The 18,692-nt window shown below is 37.2% G+C and overlaps 1 protein-coding gene across 2 annotated transcripts in view; it reads right to left on the reverse strand.

The window, feature by feature from the left end:
• The window catches only part of myo3a (myosin IIIA), a 70,291-nt gene that overhangs the window by 3,549 nt on the left and 48,050 nt on the right, over nucleotides 1–18,692 (reverse strand). For both annotated transcript variants that reach the window (XM_043225714.1, XM_043225715.1), the window contains 17 exons: nucleotides 18,063–18,279; nucleotides 17,710–17,857; nucleotides 15,380–15,533; nucleotides 14,759–14,847; nucleotides 14,315–14,444; nucleotides 12,488–12,573; nucleotides 9,933–10,004; nucleotides 9,674–9,754; nucleotides 9,383–9,588; nucleotides 8,889–9,000; nucleotides 8,651–8,813; nucleotides 8,482–8,568; nucleotides 8,281–8,404; nucleotides 5,463–6,594; nucleotides 3,372–3,516; nucleotides 667–761; nucleotides 537–577 (listed from right to left, as the gene is read on the reverse strand). In XM_043225714.1, the coding sequence (XP_043081649.1) occupies nucleotides 537–577; nucleotides 667–761; nucleotides 3,372–3,516; nucleotides 5,463–6,594; nucleotides 8,281–8,404; nucleotides 8,482–8,568; nucleotides 8,651–8,813; nucleotides 8,889–9,000; nucleotides 9,383–9,588; nucleotides 9,674–9,754; nucleotides 9,933–10,004; nucleotides 12,488–12,573; nucleotides 14,315–14,444; nucleotides 14,759–14,847; nucleotides 15,380–15,533; nucleotides 17,710–17,857; nucleotides 18,063–18,279 (3,082 nt within the window). The remainder of the gene's footprint in view (nucleotides 1–536; nucleotides 578–666; nucleotides 762–3,371; nucleotides 3,517–5,462; nucleotides 6,595–8,280; nucleotides 8,405–8,481; nucleotides 8,569–8,650; nucleotides 8,814–8,888; nucleotides 9,001–9,382; nucleotides 9,589–9,673; nucleotides 9,755–9,932; nucleotides 10,005–12,487; nucleotides 12,574–14,314; nucleotides 14,445–14,758; nucleotides 14,848–15,379; nucleotides 15,534–17,709; nucleotides 17,858–18,062; nucleotides 18,280–18,692) is intronic.

The following is an 18,692-nucleotide window of genomic DNA, read 5'->3' on the forward strand; positions in this document are numbered from 1 at the left end:
ATCAAATATACATTTTTATGTTAGGAACAGCATCCAACAGTATAATTATGATATATATATATATATATATATATATATATATATATATATATATATATATAATTATGATATATATATATATATATATATATATATATATATATATATATATATATATATATATATACACACACACACACACACACACACACACACACACACACATATATACATACATATATATGTATATATATGAATATTGAGGTTGTAAAAAAAAAAGTTTTCTATTGCAATTTCTAATAATATTTTGATTAAACATGCAGTATTGGTGAACATATAAGACTTCGGTAGTGAGGTCGAACGATGTGCATTTTAGAGAGAATAATAGACAATGCACACTTGCATACTATTTCATGCACTATTGCATACTATTTTTCTTGCATACTTCTTTTCATTTAAAAAAAGGCAGTATGCAGTGTATTGTGTTAGCTGCGTGAGCAGCCGCTTCTAAAGAGAGGGCACATTGTTGTTTAGTACATTTCTGCTAATTAATTTACCTTTGTTTTCTTGGCCTCCTTTTATCATCCTGGACAGACCTCTGGGGAAAAAAAAACAAAAAACAGAAAAAGTGTGAGAAAAGATCATTAAATCTGAAGCCCAGACAATCATAGCGTGATGCTGACTCACATGAATGAGCGTGTAGTATGTGGAGTCCTCCGGCGTGTTCAGGGTCTTTGGTTGTTGTGTGCGGCGAGACGTTCGGGACTGCTTTGTGTCGGCTGCTGATCATAAAAATAAATGTAATATTTAAGTCAATACTTTTAAAGCCCGTTCAAGATGTGATCTTACGTCTAGCGCTATAGGTCTCCTGTGTGAATAAGGAGCAAAGAGAACAGCTAATTCCCTCCTGGGGAGCCCCATTGCTACACAGAAGAATAAGATCAGCACACAGCGTTCAGCTGACCTTTGACCTCTCTGTTCTTATCGAACAAACCGTACGGTGTGGTTTAACCCTTTGGGCCTCTCTATTTGTAATTATCCACTAACAATCAATCAGAAATGCCTTCCAGCCACAGCATGTTCCAACACGGACACAGAAGTAAAAGTACGAGAATGAAGCTTTGTTCTAAACTCTAGTCAGCCTTCCTGCAGTCTACTGTCTATATAGGCAGCTCCCTAATAAAGCAGGTAGAATCAGAAAGCAGAAATTCCTGATTTGAAATGCTAAACATGGACCTCACTTGAACTGTGCAGGAGGCTCAAATTGACTTGATTGTAGCTAGCAATGCTACTTTTACGGAGCAAAAAAATACATATGTACAAACTGGGTAAAATAGTAAACCTTTACTTACAATGATTATTAGACTAAAAAACACATTTATAATTTCTTTAATTTCTCTTCAATCAATCATCATCCACTCAAAAAATATGTAGGCCTAAATTAAGATTTATGTATTTAAAATCCTATACATTCGACCACACAGTTTTAATATAACTGGCTAATAAACTTAACAATATTCGTGTTTCACACGAAAAATAATTTATACACATAAAAATAATGGCAGAGGTTATTAAAAATGTGCATCTATTTTATTTCAAATATAAATCATATTTTCAAATTACTTAGAATCAGCAAAAATACTTTAATTATGAAAGCACTCATATTAAATTAAAAAACATGGGTAACCATGAACCTGCCACTAAAGCTAACTTTAATCCATGTAGCTACCTTATGCTACCAGTGCTCATGAAAAAAAAGCCTTAGATACATATTTTCTTATCGAATATGATTTTTTCTTTGCAATCAACACCAAAAGGTACAAAAATGACCTTTGGTTTATTTGAATAGCATCTGCTAACTCAAGCTCTGTTTATCATCTAGAAAGGTCCGATGTGAAGAAAATTAATCAATGTCCACCTGGACCAGCGGGCACAGGCTGGAGAGTTTGTCATATTTATTGAATGTGTCACTTGAAAGGTCATCAGCAATTCTTGATTGCTCAGAGGTATGAAGCCAATTTGCAGCTCTTATATTAATGCTTGCTGTAATTGCCGGGGCACTTTTGCATGCAATGCGATTAGCATTTAAAGACCTTTCATGTACATGGAAATGTGACTGCCATTCAAAAGGGCACTTCTATGTGGAAACAATAATAACTGCACAATAATAATTGTTTCCACACAGAAACACTCTAGTTAAGATTATTTATTTTGACTATGGAGCTTTCAAAGACGTTTTACAATCTCAATAAAACATTAATAAACAGATGACCACGGTATTTATGGAGCAAATTTAATCCCTTTAGCAAGATTTTAGTAGAAGTTCAGCTTTTGCAGATGAGATTAAGACTATCTGTCAACACAGAAACCATAATCACTGTTGACAGAATAATCTGGTTTCATTTAGACATAAGGTGCATATCAGGAATAATAGAATCTGCAAGAATTATCCTCCCAAAAGTAATTAGGCATATCGCAACAAAAATCAAATGAACAGTAGATTTGCTCAGCTGGGGGAAAATTTCTGATGACACGTCTTGTTATATCCGATTTACATTTTGTGGCTCATCCAATTATTGATAAGATCAGTGTCTGTTTGACAAAAAGTAAACTTCACATTCTGGTAAAGCTGACAGCAAACATGTATACAGTAAAGTTTAAGGTAGAGTTTTCTTATTTTAAGACATTTTAATCTTAAGAACCAACATCACCCCCACCCCCCAATTCTATTGTGTTTGAATTTGTACTGACCAATATATTATGCAATTTCTATTGAAACTGTTATGTCAGAACAGATCAGAACATTTTAATATATATTAACTGAATTTACTAAATAATACACCACAGTTAAAATGATAATCATTACTTTACATGTGCATGAAAATAAGTGTATTTCTTAAAAACATGGCAAAAAATATTAAAACAATCAAAATAATAATAATAATAATAATAATAATAATAATGATAATAATCTGGCATTATTACAAATGCACTTTTTAAATGTATTGCTAAAGGAAAGTTCACATAAACAAGAAAATTCTGTCATCATTAACTTACCCTTAATTCCAAGCCTGTATGACTTTCATTGTTCTGCCGAACACAAATATTTAAAAAAATATTGTAACCCGGGTATTTTGGGTCACCATTGACTTCCATAGTAGGAAAAAATACAATGGAAGTCAATGGTGATCCAAAACAGCCTGGTTACAAACTTTCTTCAAAATATCTTCCTTTGTGTTCGGCAGAACAAAGACATTCTTAAAGGTTTGGATCTACTCAAGAGTAAGTAAAATGGTGAACTATTCCTAGTGTGTCACCAAACATGAAAATTATCACAATTACTAAGATGTCAGACATGACTGAACAAAATGAATCCTATGAAGAACATTTACCTGGTGGCTGGTAGTAGCCCATGTAGCCATTTATAGTTTGTCCTTTCACAAACATCCCATTTTCATTGGGGTTGAGCTGATGAGCAAGGATGATTTCATTTAACTTCTTTTGCAATGATAAGAAATCTTCAGAGACCTTGGTTACCTGAGCAGGTTACAAAGAATGGCATCAAAGTCTCATACTTAGGATGCTTCTCTTTTAAACATTAGTCCGTGGCAAAATAAAAGGTCATCATAAGAAAAAATAAAGAGGCACCACAAAAGTCACAAACATCTCTAGGTTATGAATATAGCAATGGTTCCTTGAGGGAAGAAGACACTGTGTCCAAAACGCTATAGGAATGCTTCCTGCATGACCACGCTCTAGAATGTAGAATCTGTCCAATAGAAAGGCGTTATGTCATGGTGGGTGACCAGGAAAGCATAAAAGCACAAGCAGCATCAGGTCTGTGCTGACAGGGATGCTGGAAGTATGGCAACGGGACGCAGTGTCTCATTCCCTAAAGGAACCATGGTTATATTCATAACCTGGAGACGTTCCTTTTCGGGAACTCAAACTGTGTCCAAAACACTATTGGAACAAAGTGCTTCTTCTGGTTGGGGTCCTGAAAGGGAGGAGGATGAAACGCCTATATAACGATGGGGATTGGTGTATAAGTAGTAGGGATCTTCGCTGTGTAAGCCACTCGAGGGTACAAGAAAGCTTTCGCCAGACTGGGCTCAATGTCTAGATAGGATGGGCAAGAACTAACAGTAAGAGAACACTGTCACTCTCCTCAGAACTCCCAGAAGGAGAGCAATGGGGGGGGAAACATACAGACGAAGGCTTGGCCAGGTCTGTACCATAGAGTCCAGTCCCAGGGGTGCTGGAGGAGCTAGAGAGAACCAGAGGGGACATTGCACAATCTGATGACTCGCAAAGAGGTCCTCAAGGTCCAAACAGGTCCATGAGGCTCGGGGTGAAGCATCCATTCCCCAGGCTTTGGTGCTAGGCCGAAGGGAAGAACCCGACATTGGTACGCTTTGCCCCTAAAAGCAAACCTCAGTAACCTCCTGTACGAAGGATAGATGGATACATGGAAATACGCATTGTTTAAATATATCTTGACAAACCAGTCCTTGGACCTGATTTTGTTTCAGTATGAGCATATTGAACTCTGACTGAACGGTTCAGTTGCCTGAGATCTAAAATGAGCCTCAGCCCTCCATCCTTCTTGGGAACTATGAAGTACCAGCTGTAGAACCCTGACTCCCTTTCATTAGGAGGAATGATGTTGGGTGTAGCGCTGAGGGAGGAAAGAGGTAAGGAACAATGGAATGCCACTGCTTGCACACGTGTTGCAATATGTCTGCTGACAGTCATAGTTAAAGCATTAAGTTCACTGAACAAAACCGGCCTTCATACCGGGGCGATTGAGGGCATTGACAGAAAAGAAAGATTATCAAGATAGGGATTATCAGCCATCTCAATCTCATCTATCAGATCCCACTGCAATCCCTGCCAGTGCAGTGGCCTCGGTGGCAGTGGAACTAGCAACTAGGAACGCTGGTGAAGGCTCCTTCCCTCAAGAAGAAAGCCTGCTGGGAGCAGAGCATAGCAAGACACTGGCAGTGTGAACAGCTTTCTTTCTCTCGCTCTCTCTCTCTCGCAGAGCGTGTGTGTCTCTGGCAGTGATGTTTAACGTTTGCACAGAGATCACTTGCAAAGTAACTTGCCCTCGCCTTTTGTTTGTCATATTAAACTTTAATTGTATGGAACAGATAATAATAAATAAGACTCACAGGAAATGAAATTGAAACAGACACACAGAGAGCTCAATATGAATGACAGAATGCTGATGCCATGACATCACACCCTTCTATTGGACAGAATCTACAGCAGATTCAGAGCATGGTCACGCAGGAAGTGTTCCAATAGCGTTTTGGATGCAGTTAGAGTTCCTGAAAAGGAACAATGCAGCTATTTCCCATGCTTGGGGAACCTAATTTTTTTTTTTTGATGTCCCACAGAAGAAATACAGTTTTGGACTGATAATTAGGGTGATCATCAGATATATATCCAATACATACACAAACACAAAAATGAATCACCTGTTTGCAGAGTAACTCCACGTCCTCATCTTGTTTTTGTGACGTAGCTTTCAGGTTCTTTCTGTCTTTGTAACCTCTAAAATTGCTCTGAATTTTAATGGCTGCCTGCTCCTCATCATATTGGGCATCATCTTCTACCCCCTTCCGTTCCAGCTGAACATCTGTGATGTCCAAAGCTTCCCCATTCTCCTGCTCCTCCACCTCTTCAACAGTTTCTTGCTCTTTTCCAGTGGCTCCTTCTCTCTCTGCTCTCAATCGCTTTCTCTCCTGGTGACCTCTGAAGTTGCTCTGTAAAACTGTTGCGGCATGTTCTTCATCTGCCTCTGGAGACTGGCTGGAATCTAGCTCTTGGTCTTGCTCGAATTCTAATGGAGGTGGTGGGAGTTCCTCAAGAGAAATGTCTGATTCTGAAGCATCTGGATTATCCATATCTTCTTTTGGCTTTTTCTTTGGGATTTTTCCTTCCTCTTGGAGCCTTTTACGTTCTTTGTGGCCACGGAAGTTGCTCTGAAGAACAACAGCGGCTTTGGCCTCTTCATCTTCTCCTGGTGGTTCAACTGGAGTCTCATCCTCCATGTCTTCAGTGAATTCCATCAATTCTTCTGGAGGTGGTGGATCTGGAATTGGAAGCTCCTCTTCAGCTGGAGAACTTGTCTCCTTCTTTCCTCTAACCGGCATCTTACCCTCCTCTTGGAGTTTTTTACGTTCTTTATGACCTCTGAAGTTGCTCTGGAGAACAGTGGCTGCCTTGGCTTCCTGTTCATTGTTCTCATCTCCTTCACTTGCAGCCTCTTCCTCAGCCTCCTTTCCTTCTTCCTCCATATTCTCCTGTACTTCCTCTTGTATAGCATCCAAATCTTCACCAGGAGTGACTTCTTCAGAGGTGGATGAGGAAACAGCCAGCTCATCCCCTGTTAAAGTCTTGTTGTGTTCCCTACGCTCCTTGTATTTCTTTCGTTCCCGGTAACCTCGGTAGTTACTTTGGAGGACCACTGCAGCCTTTTCATCAGCTTCATCTGTTACCACTTCACCTCCTTCCTGTGGAGGTTCTTCTGTAACTGGACCTTCTGATTCTGATGAGGCCTCCGTTACTTCCTCTGTCTTGTCGGTGTTTTCCTTCTGCATGGCTTCCCTGTGTAAAATAAATTTGTTTATTCTACCATAGCACTATTGAATTCTTGATTCTACTGTATAAACCCATTTCCACAGCGGAAATATTCCCCAGGAATTAGAAGCCCTGGGCCGGTATTCGATGTGTTTCCATTTAAGGAACCAGGATATAAAAGTCCCGGGGAAAAATTTCCCCCACAGAAAGTCCTTGCTCCTGAGATTTCCTTTTCAAAGGTCCCAACTTTCATTGCTGGGACTTGGAAGTTGATGCTGATTAGATGTTAGATGACACAATATTATTTTATCGATTATTCACATAATTTAAAAAATATCACTGTTATTGTGTCATGAAATTTAGTTTTAAAGGGGTCATATGATGCAATTTCAAGTTCCTTTCTCTTTGGGGCGTTTCAAGATCCCTAAAGTTGATTAAAGTCTCAAAACAAAAGAGATATTCAAGATATACAAGTTATGACTTGTCCAACTCCTCCTAAAACACCTTTTTTTTTAAATGCCCCCATATCTCTACATCACTGTGTGGGTTTATTTGCATTACACCACCCAAATGTTTACACAAAACTAAGAACTTCTGACATTTGCTGCAGGCTCCGGTGTCTCTACAGTGGTTAAACATGAGATATAATTCATTTTGGGCAAATCTAACATGTCATCTTTGCTTTTCATTCTATTAAAATATTATGTATGTAACTAAACTACATTGGCTTATGTGGAAAACTTTTGAACAGGATGAATATGTCCAAATTTTTCTTATTTTGTTGAGATATATTTTATTATTTTCATTTAGTACGGAAGCAACATAAGACACTTGCATGTTTCCAGGAGGACAAATTAAGTAAAATTTGTCTCGATCTTCAAATTCAAAAGGTTTTCACCCCCAGGTCTTGATGCATCGTGTTTCCTTATAAAGTATCAGCGAATGTTTAAAATCATACAGTCAGGAACTGCAGGAAAAATGCAAAAAATTGCTTACTGATAAAAGCCCCTGGAAATGAAGAAGCAGTCGAACACATTCCTACATCACCAGATTATTTGGCTAATTTTTACAAAATTGTTCCAGGTAATTTTGGTGGAAAACCACATGTGTAACTTGCTCTGACTGGTCAATTTGCAGAATTAGGCAGTCTAATATTTTAGTATTCATCCATCCATCTTCCAAACCACTTGTGAAATGTAGGGTTGCTGAGGTGCTTGAAGCCCATCCCAGGAACACAGATTCACATCTACAGACAATTTAAAGTCTCCAATTCACCTATCCCACATGTATTGTGCCTTTTGGGAAACCAGAGCACCCAAAGAATGTGGGGCAGAACATGTACACTACACAGAGAAAAACATCCTAACTAAGATGAGTTAAACCAATGACCTTTGTGACCCTTCAAGGTTGTCAATATCCTGTTATTACTCGGTGTCTCTCATTTCACCTCATGCATTCTCTCTTTTCTTGCAAATTTGGTAAAACGGCGTTGCATGACTTCTGTATTAATTTAATGGTTAGCACATACCTTTTGTTAGATAGCTATAGCCTTAATCCAAGACTTAAACCAAGAAAATTAAGCTTAGAAGGACAAAGAACCAGTAAGACAAAGAGCTTGATGAGATGAACCATTGATTAAAAATGTTGCATTTTAGTTTTAAGATAATCAACAATTAAGACAATAAAATTATTTGGAATAAGAACAGCACTTACTTTTTCCTCTTGAAGCTTTTCCTCTCTTTGTGTCCCCTGTAGTGAGCCTGGATCTTTGCAGCAGCTTTGTTCTTCTCATCTAGCAGCTCCTTATATTTCTGTCTTGACAGATATCCTCTGCAAACTGCATAAAGATGCCGCAATTTAGTACTTCTCCTTCTTAATTCATACAGTACATTTTTGTAATATTTTTTGTCTTACCCGCTTGAAATTGTGTGATAACAGCCTCTGACTTTGCTTTGCTTTTGTCATCAGCCACTCTTTTCCTAACTTTGTGTCCTCTGTATGCTAAAAGAAAATTTTTGAGATTTTAGAGCTTCTTCTGCAGAGTATTGTGCAATTTAACATTTAGTCAATAACATGAGCTCACCTGACTGCAACACCACGGCACTTTGTTCTCGTTTTTCCAGCTCCAACCGGTATCGTTTAAATGCCAGCCAGCCCCGTACATATGCTTGGACCAGAACAATTCGGTCTGTGGTCTGCCTCACCATCAAATTCAATTGCTCCGCATGATAGTATTTAAGAAATACCTTAACACATAACCATCAGACTTCAGAGCTCTTTTGAACAACAACAGCAGTTATTAATACCATTGATTCACAAACCTTTGTTTTTCCCAGAACCCAGTTTTCTAATTTGGCCTTCTCCAAAATAACAGCACATGTCTCAGGATTCATTGCTGGCTCCTCATTGGCTCTAAATGCTAATATAGCGTATCTGAAAAGAGCAATGGTTATTAAAAGGCAACTCTGAACATAAATTATAGACTAAAGAGGCAATCCTTTTCCAATGTGCTAGAGCATTATTGTTCGTTCAATGGTCAGCTTTTGATGGCTGTTACTTTTGATGTTAAAATAAGTTTTCAAAACTAAGACCAAAGATCACGGTGAGCTATAATGGATTCCACAATCGCTTTGTTCGAAGGGGGGTTATGTAGTCACGCCATGTCATTTTTCACTTCTCAAGTCATTTGAAACACAGGCCAATTATGGGACGGGTCCCTTGGCAGAGCATTAGCTCCAGCAACAACATAAACACCATTTAGGTGGAAAAGGAACTTATGCACTCGACACACAGCAATATGTAGTATCAGTCCAACCTTTCGATGAAGTTGTTGAAGAGAATGCGATGAGAGTAGCCCTGTCTGCGAATCTTGGCAGTCTCTAGAATACCAGTGTAGCGTAATTGGATTAAAACCTTCTCCCTGTCAAACTTATGGGCTTGGCGATCATTGTTGGGTTTTATGCAACGCACAAAGTGAGGCTGGCCTGCCACCATCTTTGATAACAGGTCCATTAGAGAATACTGCAAAGTACAGTGAATAAAGCAAGAAAATGAGTGGTGATTGTTATTGGTTCTTATCATTATCATAGGCCTTCAAATGTCTTACTCTGAAGTAAGAGGCCACCGTTTGAGTCTTCATGTTGGTGGTCTCTCTGGGGTGACGCGTGGTGTCTCCTGTGCTCTCCGCCTTTGCAAACACAAAGTATTCAGCATGCTGAAAACATGTGGTCATGAAAATCTACAGAAGGGATATTGGGGGTCTTGTATATAAACATAAAATTATCTGTTTATGATTAATTTTTGCATGTCTCCTCTTGGAAAATCTTATACAACAAAGCCAAAGGTCAGGGTAAACACACAATCACCGTTTGTACAGTGTCAACAGGCAAGGCAAGCATTGTTTTGTCAAGGGTGGGAGTTAATTTCCGAGAGGAAGACTGAAAAAGAAATGCATAAAAATCATGATAAGACAATCTGATTTGATTCCAAAATATTAAAAAAATAACATAAAATTACTAATAACAGCAGAATTCATTTGCAAAGCAATCTAACAAGCATTAATTACTTATGACAATCATCAATAAGGCCAAATTCCTTGTTTGAAAGAGCCATGAATATTTCACCCGGCTATATTATCAGTCTTGAACACAAAGCAGAATCACACACTGACACAGGTGCTTTTATTTTACGTGGGCTAAAATGGACGGAATCTTTCATGTGGAATTTTCTAAAGGAAGCATGCTTAAATATGTAAATAAATGGTAATGTATGCAGGTCTTCATCAAAGACATCATTTCAATATGTTTAAAACCCTAATTCATTTCAGAGTGCAACCTGAATGTGAGCTCATGTGTTCTCTTACTAATTGTCTTGGGAATAATAAACTAAATGCTAAAAAACTTGGAAAACAAGCACATCTTTTTAAAATGCGCCTGCGCAGGCAATTCTCCTTAATTCCACGGGGACACTCAATTCTAATGTGTATAATATGAACTAATCAAGCTGTAAATCAGTCAATCTACAAATGCATTAGCTATTAGACAGCTGGTAGGGTCAGCTGAGAAGAGACTCTTTCATTCTCACAGACATGGGTCATTTTCAGGAAATGGTGCCAAGCGAGTCTCCATGATTACTGAATGCAACAAAAAGACCTTTGTTGCAATATTCAACATATCTGACTGACTGAACTTTTAAATGAAACTAAATTTTACTTGTTAAATGTTTGACATTCATAATACGCATCAGTGTGCCACTTTAAGTATACTGACATTAGTCATTTTAATGTCTTTGTGAAATCATAGTCGTAAATTAATTCATTTAATTCGTTTCAATAGAATTACAATTTACTATATATTACTAAAGAGTTACAATTCAAATGTTAATTTCTAATAGGTTTAAATAATATACTGATTTTGAGAGTTATGAAGGTTAGAATATTAATTTTATATCACATTATAATGGAATGTGTTTAAATTTGTAAAATATCTGGGCCATCTCGGAATACCTGAAACATAGACATACTGTCATAGCTGATTTTTTTTTTTATGCTAACTAGAGAGGGAAAAATATTTGTACACCACAAATCTGAAAATTGGAAGGATGCATCAGCTAATGTCTAAGGTAGTATTGTCCTGGCAATTTGGGCCTGAGGTGAGGAAAAAAAGCTTAAAGTTACTTTAAGTTACTTTTTCAAATAAAATAAAAAGAAGCACAGTTTTCTGAGAAAGACCCACATATACACAAACCAGACACCCAAAACCGGTAAGCACCATGCTGGCACATAACCTCTATGAGCACATCTCTAATATATAGCACAAATACTACAGGATCATTACCTCACTGAATGATACAAAATTGAACAACATAAGACCCTCCAGCTTTAGACAGAAGACATTATAGGAAGGAATGGAAATGTCATTGATGGGTATGGAGTGTGGAAAGACAAAGAGACAAAATAGAGATGGAAAGGAAATTAGTACATTCCAAAAAAAGTGAAACCACTGAAGCTCCTAGAAAAACTAAATCTAGCTTATCAATGCCCACATTTAAACACCAACACCTAACAACTTCAGCCATTTCTTAAGGTTTGCCAAACATAACAGATAGATAGAAGGCTTAAAGGCAGAGCAGAAATAAAAAGAACAACATGGAGTCCCTAAGATGACATGGTGATAAGAAAAAATATTTATATTGGGAGGAAAAATTATAGTACTAGTAAAAAGAGAACATTTGTGATCTCTTACAAAAGTATTGTGTTCCCCCGACAAACATTTAAACTGTCTTGGAAAGCTATTGCATTCCGCTGTAAAATGTTGCGTTTGCTCACAAAATATTTGCGACCTCTCACAAAACTTTACTAGTCAACATCTGAAGCGGATCAAGATTCATTTAAGTTGTCCTAAAGCACAAAACCAATGTGTTCTTGTCACAGGACAACTTTTAACTTCAAATGTTGACAAACGAGAAACTTTTCGTTCATTCAACTTTGTGTGCAATCTATCACATAGCTATTGCATTTCTGAGAAATTGTGCATTCGTGCAATAAATGTTTTTATCTCTTGTCGACATTTTTCCAAGAAATGTTGCATTTATAACAAAACATTTGATTTTCTTGCAAAACTATTGCCTTTCCCGAGAAACTTTGCATTTTCTTACCAAACATTTACATTCTCTATCAAAGCAGTGCTCCCCATAGAAATATGTTTTCCCTACAAAAGCACAGAATTGTGTTCAGTTTTAAACACTTCATATTGTCAACATTTGTAGGCGAATGCAAAGTTTTTCAAGAGAATCCAATAGTTTGGTGAACGAATGGACAAACATTAAAATAATTTTCCTTCCATCTCATTTTTTTTTTCCACCACCATGTTCCTTTAGGAGCTCTGTAGTACAGAGAAGAGAATAGGCCAAAATGAGGTACCTTGGCAAAGTTAATGGTGCGTTGTGATTGCTGCGTGCCCATACGAGCAGAGCTTGCAGCCTTTCCTTTAGTGTGAGCCAAGTTACCTGCACAAAGAGAGAGGTCATGGGATGTACCTGCTTTCACAGTGATAACCAAACACATTAGAAATCTGCTCTTGACACTTCATTAGATTAGATCACATGTTCTTTAAAGATAATCTAGCATTTATTGCGAGGTTAACCATTTCAAGGGCACTGGGATATACGGTCTTTGGAGGTCAGTGCTGTGACAGATAAATAAGCTTCACAATGGTCAAGTAGCTAACAAAAGCCTTATGAATGAGGCCTAGGTTTGAAATCCCAGCAGACTTCCTGGAAACAATCCCCAGTGAATCTCACAGGACGTAATTGACTGTGTCAGTCAGACGACCTCCATTCATCACATCAGATCACATGGGAGCGAGCACATTCTCTTTTCTAGAGAGAGTGCTACATTCATTCGTTCAGACCGATAGATCAAACTCCCTGCTTAACGTTTCAGACAGGATGGTGTTTGCACTGTCATTTCTATTCTGCGAGATTGTGGCGTGGCCTATAATGCAGTGTAATATAATAGAATGTGACTATACTTACCATTTGGCTGCTCATGCTATGCTCAATTACACTATGGTAGTATTGCTTTGTCTAGTGGGTCACATAATAAAGCAACAGTTAGATTTTGGTTTAAATGTTTTGGTTTAAATATAACCTAAAATCAACCAACAGCATCTGTGTCCTACGGTTAATAACCCTTGTCACTCACCCCTTCGTTTAAAGGACAAGTGTGTGTGTGCTTATAATAAAAGTCTATGGGGCATGTTAGAGAGTTTAACATTTAAAAATGAAAATAAAATTGGTCTATGCTAAAAAATGTTGTATTTTTTTACGCGTGTGATTAACCTTTCACGAACTTTAGGTGATGTGGCATTTGCTCTATGTAAACAGGTCTTGATAGTTTATAGGAAATAGTTTTTTTGTAAGAACTATTCTGTACTACAATTTCAGTCCGAATTTTAACTTCAACATCAAAAATACTAACAAAGTAATTGATCAACTTCAAAAAACGTAATCAATTAATTTTAAAATGTAATTAAATGAAAATCTAAGATTAAACTGACAACCTTTTTTTTTTGGTCAATCACAGGTGCTACACAGATTAAAAAAATATTAAAATAAATAAATTAATTAAATGAGTGTTACATATGACATTACTATTACTATTACTACTACTACTTATAATAATAATAATAATAATAATAATTACCCATTTAATGTTTGAGTACTTTGTATTGCAGTAGATTAGTATTATATTTTATATAGCCACACCGATGGCTATACATTATCTTTTGGGGTGATTTCTCTTCCAAATTTGATATGCAATACATTTATAATTAGTGATTTGTAAAAAGTATTCACACTGCAGGACTCTGCTATCCACAAATAAAAGAGTGGAAACTGGTGGATGTACTCAAAGCAAAATAAATCTTCCTTTTTTTGTCTGGCAGCACAATGGAAAAAAAAAAAGTAATTGAACAAGGGAATTACACAATGATTGGATTGATTGACACATTGTTAGAGGTCACTGTTTAGAAAATCTGTCTCATACAGAGAGGACAAATGAAACACACACACACACACCATGTTCAAATGCTTCATAAGTGCATGTCTAGACCAATGTGTGTGGACTTGTGGGTTAATAATTAATAATAATTATATCTGTATAAAAAGGACAGAAAATGAAGCATCTAAACAGCAAACTTTCCAAAGACTTTAAATGTTTTTTAAAGAATACAAAGCCAATGCAAACCTGTTTTAGTGAGTGGGTGAGTAACCAGTTTCCGGATCAATTCATTCTCTGAAGACCTCAGCAGAAGAACAATATCAGCGGGCAGAGCATCTCTGTTCTTAGCCAGAAAACCGCCGGCGTTATAGATCACCTAACCACACAAGAAACAAGATGCATTTACATCCAACAGAATATTCTCAAAGATGGACTTGGCCTAGATTCACCCAAAATAAAAATTCTGTCACCATTTTCTCACCCTTACAAAAAAGTAAATGTTTTGATTTTCACACTATTAAAAATTGCTTTTATAAAAATCCAAAATGGCTTTTTAATTGCCTACTGTCAATAAGATCCTTTATTTATAGAAATGTGAATGATCATTTTTGGGTAAACAATCCATTACTACATATCTTTGTGTCTATGGTATGATGCATATATAAAAATTAATAAATGAAATATTTCTACCTTCCCTGCGTAGTGATTGATTCCAAAGCCCAGATCAACCCTCTTTGGTCTCCAGAAGTGTTTGGACTTTAGGTTGTCCTCAAATTTCTCTGAATAAAAAAAAACATTCACCAATTCATTCACACACACATCCACTCAGTTATTAGTTTAATAATTAATCAGATTATTTATTTGCTTGTTTGTGCATTTAAACATCCATCACTTGTGTCAGTTCACTCACTCATTTGCTCATTGTTCATACTGACCCGACCTTCATTAATTTATTAATCTGTTTGTAATACCACGAGATACATATGAATGGATGAATTCATGCATCCTTCCCTTTTATTCAATATAAGCAATTAAGCTAAGTCATGGAAAAACTGTTAGTCTCGGCATACTGAATTATTCAGCTGAAGACTTCATTGATAAGGTCCTCTGAAGAAAGAAGATGAAAACTTAGCGTGCCAGTAAATGTTTGATGACAGCCTCTCCCTTGTTGTTGTTGTGTGTGTGTGTGTGTGTGTGTGTGTGTGTTTGAGTGTGAGAGAGTAAGTCTGGTCATAAGACACCAGGTAAACAAATAAAGCTAAAAACTCTATGGTGTTTCAGGAAGAAGGTCAGATGTTAAGAGGAACTTGCCGACGAGGGTCTGGTCAGTTGCCTGAGGAAAGCGACTCTCCTCATCCAGCAGAGCCAACATGCCCATGGGCTTCTGAAGAAACAGGTCCAGCAGCGGCCGGTTATCTTCATATTCAATCACTCGAGCATCCACATCTTCGTTCAGATACTCGTCCTACAGAGACACCAAACAATGAGCCATGAACCGTCTATGAATTAATGCTTTTTTGCAAAGGATGCAATTAATTGACCAAAAGTAAAAGTAAAGACGTTTTAAAAATGTTGCAAAGAATCCTAAAAATGATGAATAAAAAGGAATAATAATAAAAAAGATTCTTGAGCAGGATATTAGAATGATATCTTGTCATGGGAAACTGATGGCTAGAGTAATAATACTGAAAATTCAGCTTTGTATCACAGGAATAAATTCTAATCTATTCATATAGAAAACAGTTATTTTAAATTGTAATGTCATTTCACAATGTCACTGTTATTACTGTATATTTAGCAAACGAATGCAGCCTGAGTGAGTAACTAAGAAAAGGGACTTTTTTAAAAACATGAAACAATCAGAAGGAATAGACAAAAATTACACAATATTGAGAATTTCTTAATTTGGTTCAGACAGACACTGCTGTTTCTTTAATTTCTCACCCCCAAAACAGCATAAAAACATTGCTGGTCATTGCTTTAACTGAGCAGTTTTCAGTCAAAATGAGCCGTGAGTGCACAAGGCTTCATGCTGATAATAAAAATTCAGGTCAGACTAATTCTACACAAAATGGCAAAAGAAAACTCTATTATGAGACAATGCAATCATATTTTGAAATGTCTTGTTTGATTGCTCTATGGCTCTGAACGTAATTTTGTCTGTGACCTTTACGCTTGATGCTGCTATTGTTTTGCACCTGAATTTCTCCTCGGGGGAACATACTTCCGTTCATCTATCCACTAATATTTGTAAGCATCCAACAACACTGCAGACTTCTGCTAGCTGATGCCTGAGCTCAGTAGACTCCTACACCTGAGCTACAGTGTGTGTCAATCAATTCTTGCTGCTACACGATGACTTCCTGTGAGCAGAACCCTCAACCCAAAGCGCAAATGTCATGTCTGTCTTGTCTGTAGATTGCCACGTTGATAAATTGCAATACACACGGACCTAAATTATTCACTGGCGAAACGCATCGACACACAAACAGAACATCGTTTGAGAAATCCAATCTCTGATGTGGATTAGAGCTTTTAGCCGCGGGTAAAGTCATCCTGCGAACGGGGAACAACCTTTTTTGGGACAGTAAGACTGCTGCTGACATACAAGCCTCAGGGATGGAAAAACAACAGAGATTTGAAGCAACACAGGAACAATAAATATAACATTCTTTAATGTTTTCTTAAGGCTACATACTCTGAATATAAATACAGTAATAATATGATAAATAGAGCACACATCAACAAGTATGACGCTTATACATTTTACAGGTAAAGCTCAAAAAGTAATGTTGTCTGGGCCAAATTCCAAATTAAAATAAAATAAAAGATAATTAAGTATATTTTTGGACTTCATTTTATTTTGAATTACATTTCCTCCTACACTCTTATTGGTGTAATAAAAACATTACTAGTACTATGTTTATAATTTAAATTATGCATAAATTAAGTTTTAACTGTACACATTAATTGTTTTTTTAATTAAATTAATTTTAATTAAACACTCTCATTTAGACAAAATTAAATTAAAATATACTGTATTGCAAAAATATAATAATAACTATACACAAATGAGTAGTGCTTGCCATTGCATTACATACTTTATTATTATTATGCTTTATTTTAGCAATGCTCTAGCATCCTCCTAGAACACCCTGGCAAGTGCCTAGCAAATAAATATACTTGTTAGATTTACTCATATAAATACTAATGAATTATGCATCAAGCACATAAATGTGGCCATCACATCCACACATTTACCTAAAGCAGCATTTTCTGTCTGCTTACAGAAGCACAAGCAAAGTCAGCGGCTCCTGACGTAACCCTTGTTTCAGATGATTTATGAAGGCACTAATGTGGGTTAGTCGCAAACGTTTAGAGGCACCAAATCACTTTCCCCCTCAAGGCTACAGTCAGTCTGGGGAATTGCCACGCTTGTCTGCGTCAAAAGAAAACTGAATATTCCACTCCCCTTCCCTCCATTTCTCACAACGCCGAGATACAATAAATGATGAGGTGTTACAACCATTTAGATGGAAATAAGGTTATGCTGAGGAAAGAAGTCTAAAAATGCTAGGCATAGAAAAGCTCCCAAACAATTGAAGACGGGATAAAATGACTCTATCAGAGGCGGGATGTACCTGCTCCCAGGCGAAGATGTGCTGGTTGAAGTAGAACTGGATCTGCTCATTGGCGATGTTGATGCAGAGCTGCTCAAAAGAGTTCCTCTTAAAGTTTTCAAAGCCAAAGATGTCCAGAATACCGATGTTTAGACCTTTGTCTTCCTCCCTGGAGAGAAATTCAAGGATTGAATTAAAAACGGTTTTATATGGACTACAACAGGACACTGGAACTCTGTCTTTCTAGTTTCTGGTCAGTTAGGAGAGGCGCTGAAGTTGTATCTCTCCTGAATGGCGGCATTGAAAGAATTTGATTGCGGCTGCTGAAATAGTGGCACATCTAAGCACAATCTGAGAACACTCTCTTCTCTTACTCTGACTGGCTGTCGCTGTCTGGTTTCAGGAGAGAATTGATGCGGTTGACGATCCAGCTGAACAGGCGTCCGTAGAGGGCTTTGCCCATGGCGTCCCGTACCTCAGTGGCCTTCTCCACTGTGTTTGATCTGACGATGGTTTCGCCCCGCGTGACCACACAGTGAGAGGTCAGCGCTTCCTGGAGCTCATCCGCACGGATACACAACAGCGATGCAGCTGAACATACAAACACATAGAAATATAACAACAATATGGCGATTCATTTATTTACTTACAAAAACTACTACATACTTACAAGTACGTGTAACATGACAATACACCAGTTTTGGGACATTAAAAATGACTGTAAAAACCGACAATAAAATTGTAAACTACAAACTAGGTTAACTAAAACCATAGAAGAAGACAACAACAACAATAAAAACTTTTGTTACTAAAACACAAACTTAAAAAAATATACGTTTTAAATCACAAAGTTGCCAAGGTAACATTTACCATTTGATTTGGTTTAACCTCTGGTCTAGTCTGGTTTGCTAGTTTGAGTTTGACAAGCTGCTTTGGATAAGCTGGTAAGTACTGCCCTAAACTTGTCTTACACTATTAAGTCAGCTAAGATCAACAAACCACCT

The sequence above is a fragment of the Puntigrus tetrazona genome, chromosome 24 (genome assembly GCF_018831695.1).
Source record: "Puntigrus tetrazona isolate hp1 chromosome 24, ASM1883169v1, whole genome shotgun sequence".
Classification (NCBI taxonomy): domain Eukaryota; kingdom Metazoa; phylum Chordata; class Actinopteri; order Cypriniformes; family Cyprinidae; genus Puntigrus; species Puntigrus tetrazona.